Below are 5,085 nucleotides of genomic sequence, written 5' to 3'. Positions count from 1 at the left end.
ATGCAATATGTTTCTCAACATGACAAAATTGGAATAAAAAATCATTTGGATTGAATTAGCAATGTCATTCGTTGTTAGGGTTAAAAAATAACATGCAGACGCGCATAAATTAAATAAAATATTTTTCTCTACCCCTCTCTGTGTCATTATTTTTTCACAGAATGACGTGGTCCTGTTTTAACTATAAAAAAGCCTTGCGAGATTTCTATTCTTTCCAAAATCAATCAACTTTAAAGTTAAAGGAAGTGGGTATGCAATCGTGATTGGTTCCATTGTTTATTATAAATGTTCATATAATGCTCTTACTAAGATAAGATCTTGTTTCAGTCCTTTAAATTTATTATATGGACTACTTTTACACAAAAGGTGGTTGAAATATTTATTACGCAATTTTTCTTTCGTGTCTGCGCTCTGTTAGTGTGTAACAAAGAGTGCACTGGACAAGATGGATTCATCCAAGGTGTTGGTAATTGTTGCTGTACTTTCATTTTATATTGAAGGTAAGGCATATAGTTTCTTTTATTATAAAGTCAATGTACATTAATCATCATAATCATCATCATCATCATTATTATTGTTATAGTCAAATGATTTACAATGCCGATTTGCAAATAAATATATGGAATGAATAAATTATCATTATGAAAAATGAATATCAAAATTTAATGAAAACATGCAATAATTATAAATAATAGTCGAGCTGTTCCGTCTGGTCTGTTTTTTCAATTCTGTTTTTCACACGCTAAAACCTCTTTTATGTTGCTTACATGTCGGACTCTTTAAATTTCTTTTTATGCTGTTTAAAACTTTTCGGGATGTTGACCTACGAGACAATACGGCATACATCCATGTCTTTATTTAGAATTGCTTTATTGAAATCATTAATAAACTGCAATTTTTATGATGTACATGTAATGAAAAATATTCAAACTATGTTTTCTATAATTTTCATTACTGTCAAAATTGAAAGAACTTGTTGTTAAATTAAATTGCTTGTGTTGCGTATTATTCATAATTTCTTTAATATGTATTTCATGGCTTTCATAACAGCGGTGCTTTTTTACCAATAAAATGTCAAGAAAACTTAAGTGGATTACTTTCAAGCCATGTTGTTTACAGGTCAGCTTTAACATATGTATTATAAGGGAATGAAAGCGTGGACAACTAGTTATTTAGTATAGCTATTTATTGTTTATTTACTATTTTAGACTTGTAAATTCTGTCTTTACCTCTGAATGTTCAATAATTGTTTGAACCCTCAAATATTATTTTGTACATGTCGGCCAGTATTTTGGTATGTCGGTCGGAGACCACTTCGTTTTTGCTCAATAAGATCCTTTTATTTCTTCCAATTTTGAAGAGCAGAACATACAATACGAGTGCTGTCATAATTCAATGCCACTAATAAGGTAAAGGTAAAGGTCTTGTTTATTATAGTGTCACCCCTACTGAAAGGGTCAGCCATTTTGACTTATGAGACACCTTTTAGTTGCATACCATGTACCTCCCAATTCCTACCACTATGCCAGGCGCCAGGCGGATAGAAATCGGTAACCATTCATTTTAACTACCTCGCGGCTCACGAAGCGGCCATTTCGGAACGAGTCCCACGAGAAACATTCATCCTTCAATTAACGCTCCCCATGGGGCTCGAACCTTCGACCTCCCGATCCGAAGGCGGACGCCTTAACCACTAGGCCAACGGTACCGGTTTAATATTAGTTCCGATACCAAACAATCATGTCGAAATCAGAAAACAAAACGTTAATGAATAATGCCTAAAGATGCATTTTAATATGATAATTAGATAGTACTTAGCAAGTTTGTTGTACATGCTTGAGACAGAAATGAATGTAGTCCCATATTAGTATACCTTGCTACAGTCAAAGGGACCTAGCACAGTGTTGGGATAATGTAAAAAAAGTAATTTTAGAAAAAACTATATAATTTACATATAATATATATATATATTAAAAAGGTGTCTCATAAGTCAAAATGGCTGGCCCTTTCAGTAGGGGTGACACTATAATAAACAAGACCTTTACCTTTACCTTTTATAGTCTATATATCATATATAATAGCTAATATATTTTTTCTAAAATTACTTTTTACACTATCCCAACACTGTGCCGGTCCCTTTGGCTACGATGAGGTCTATTGTACCCTTAAAAATTTGAAACAATTTCAATAAAAATCGAGCAGACAGTGAACTGTTCTAACTGAATAAGGTGGTAATATTTTTTTTTGAAAATAAAATGAAAACGGCTTTTTTTTCAAACATAATAGGTCAATCAAGCGAAGTCTTACTCAGTATAAGACTTTAGTTGTTTATGTGCTTGGCTGCTCAAGAACAAGGTAACAATTATCTCTTGAATAATAATATCTCTATAAAATTGCACATATTTTATTTCAGTTGTAGAAGGTTGTTTACGTCTGAAGTGTTACCGATGTAACTCTCTGGATTCCCCAACTACTTGTGATAAAAACAATTTTGACGAAGACTACCACAAGGGTGATGTAGTGGTTCGGACAGATTTACACCTGCAGCTCGGTGGATCCAGCTGTGTTAGTGGCTACCTAAAAAACCACAAGGGAGTCTGTAAGTATGCTGAATGCTACTCATAAGATGTCTGTTTTTTTTCTGATTCTTTACCATATTTCAAATACTAGAACTGGGGAACAAGAGTCAACAACGCTTAATCAGGGTACTTGTTTCCTAGCGGTTTCCGGCCCAAAATCGCACTTGAATGTAAAACCCTTTTCTCACTTTTATTCAAAATTTCATAGCAGTTTCCCGACCTTTTTTTTATTTTGAATATTATTCAGTACCAGTAAGAAAGGTTAAGATGATTTTATCAAAGAAATATAACTTCCCAACTTTTTTCAGTGTCGTCTGCAAATGTACTCAAAGTATTAATTTACCTGGAATGGAGTTTCATTTATTGCGCATGGCCATTTAAACTAGAATTCCCCAGGTGTTGCTTAATTTTAAATGTCGCAAGTTTTCTAAGGTGACTTTATTGCGCATAGGCATTTAAACTAGAATTTCCCAGGTGTGGCTTATTTTTTAAATGTCGCGAGTTTTCTAAGGTAACTTTAAACAACAGATAAAACTTCAAAACATATTAATCGCTGTACTATTTCAACTTTTGTGTTACATAGTTAACAAATGTCTCTCTGATTTGATGAATGATATAGATGCCCTTCTTGTAAAATTTGACTGTACTGAACACAAAAAGGGCCGGTAAACTGCTAGTGGCCGGAAACTGCTAGGAAACCATATTGAGGAATATTGAAAATTGAATTAAATTGCTTAAAGTTTTAGTAATAATCGTTTGAAATGTTGTTTATTAACACACTTTCGTTTTTTTCCCTGTAGAAGTTCTCAATACGTTGGACGATATGAAATAACAGTGACCTCCCAGTCGGTCTAACTATAGAATCAGCTGTGTGTGAGTTAACTACTCACCATTCTTTTCATTTAGCAAGCCCTCATTGCCTAGGACTATTTCTGAAATAAAATATACATTATGATTATAATAATTCATATTTAGGTTCTTTTTTCATGATGAACTGTACGTTTTTTCTTCTTTTTCATTGTAGCTTACTATTACCGGGCCATGTCATTAGGTCATCAAGAGACCGGGTGCGTTGGAAAACGGTGTGCCTGCAACATAGACTTGTGTAACGGGTCCACAAGTATGCATGTTACATCCGCTCTTTTCTGGAGTTACCTGTTATCATTTTTTGCACATAAACTGTGTTTTTGATATGAAACATGGACATACTTGCATGTGATGATATGATGAAATGGCATAAATCATATTGTTAATGCATGAGTCAACAATTTTATAATATGTTATACATTTTGTGAATTTATTGATAAGGTCTGAGCATAGGTCTCGGTGAGGAGGGCCGATTTATCCTGTGCTGTACAGTAAATATATCGTTTTAACCAAAAGGGGTATTTTCCGAATGGCACAAGTGCATGTTTGGGAAAAGACATGTATCAAAACATAATAAACTATTTTTTGAAGAAAATAATTATTAGAATCCCCTTTAAAATTAGTGTGGATTTAAAATACAATGCTTTATGATGTTAGGGTTAAATAATAAGACTTTATTTACATTTTTCTAAGAGCAAACAAATAACCGTTTAAATAAATGACATATAATCAAAATTCTATCATTTGACAGTCAAGGTTATTTAAGTTCGGGGTAGGGCAGTTGCATGTATAAGGGAATGCATAATGGGGATAATGTGCTACTAAACATTTTCGGGAATTTCCAGATTAATTGTAGACATTAAACTGGCATTGTTTTCTTAACCGGTATGTTCGGGTTAATTTAGAATTATCTCCCTTTCTCATTGTGTCAAAAGAAGAAATATCTGTTGATGTTCTATTTTTCACTTTCAATAGTATGCATGTCATTTGTTATGAAAATTTTGTGTTTTACTTGATTTATTATAAACATTTATATTTATTATAAAATGATTGATTGTATACCATGACACTCATGGGTTTGTAACCCTTTGAGAATAAAAAATATTTTATCAAGAGTTATCTTCTTTGTTTGTTTGTTTCATTTTACGCCTTTTCCCAACAGTATTTCAGTCATATAGGCGGGTAGTTTCCTAACCATCGTTCCTGGGGTGAGTAACCCGAAGCTTTCGTTAAAATCACGCTAACGAAAGCGTTAGCGATCGCTTAACGAACACGTTAGTGATTTTACCGATTGTTTTTGTTGCATAACCAGAAAGCATCGTTATGTTATCGCTAATCAGTCGTTAGTAAAACTCATTAACGAAATCGTTGTGTAATCGTTAAGGGTATACACAGCATTTTGGCACCACCTGTTATTAGCTTTTCCTGCATAGATTACATTGCACGTAGAAATAATTGTTTTTAAACTGTTTATAATTTGTTTAAATTTTTTTTGTGCAAATGTGCAGCCATATACCGGTATATCAGTGAACACAACTGCTTGAAAGAAACAATTGACACTCTGTATGAATCTGTTTGTTTGTTTGTTGTTTGTTTGTTTGTTTGTGTATGTATGTATGTATGTATGTATGTATGTATG

The 5,085-nt window shown here is 33.0% G+C and overlaps 1 protein-coding gene across 1 annotated transcript; it reads left to right on the top strand.

Moving 5' to 3' along the window:
- The first annotated feature begins 241 nt into the window (after positions 1-241).
- Positions 242-4,541, top strand: LOC132714379 (uncharacterized). Its single transcript, XM_060697241.1, has 3 exons — positions 242-500; positions 2,414-2,599; positions 3,604-4,541. The coding sequence occupies exons 1-3, from the start codon at positions 446-448 to the stop codon at positions 3,768-3,770; spliced, it is 408 nt and encodes a 135-aa protein (XP_060553224.1). The 5' UTR covers positions 242-445; the 3' UTR covers positions 3,771-4,541.
- Positions 4,542-5,085: the final 544 nt, after the last annotated feature.

Source organism: Ruditapes philippinarum, unplaced genomic scaffold (assembly GCF_026571515.1).
Source record: "Ruditapes philippinarum isolate M1 unplaced genomic scaffold, ASM2657151v2 ctg4123_1_1_1_1, whole genome shotgun sequence".
Lineage (NCBI taxonomy): Eukaryota > Metazoa > Mollusca > Bivalvia > Venerida > Veneridae > Ruditapes > Ruditapes philippinarum.
The sequence above is the reverse complement of the archived record's forward strand: the minus strand, read 5'-3'. Positions and strand labels throughout refer to the sequence as shown.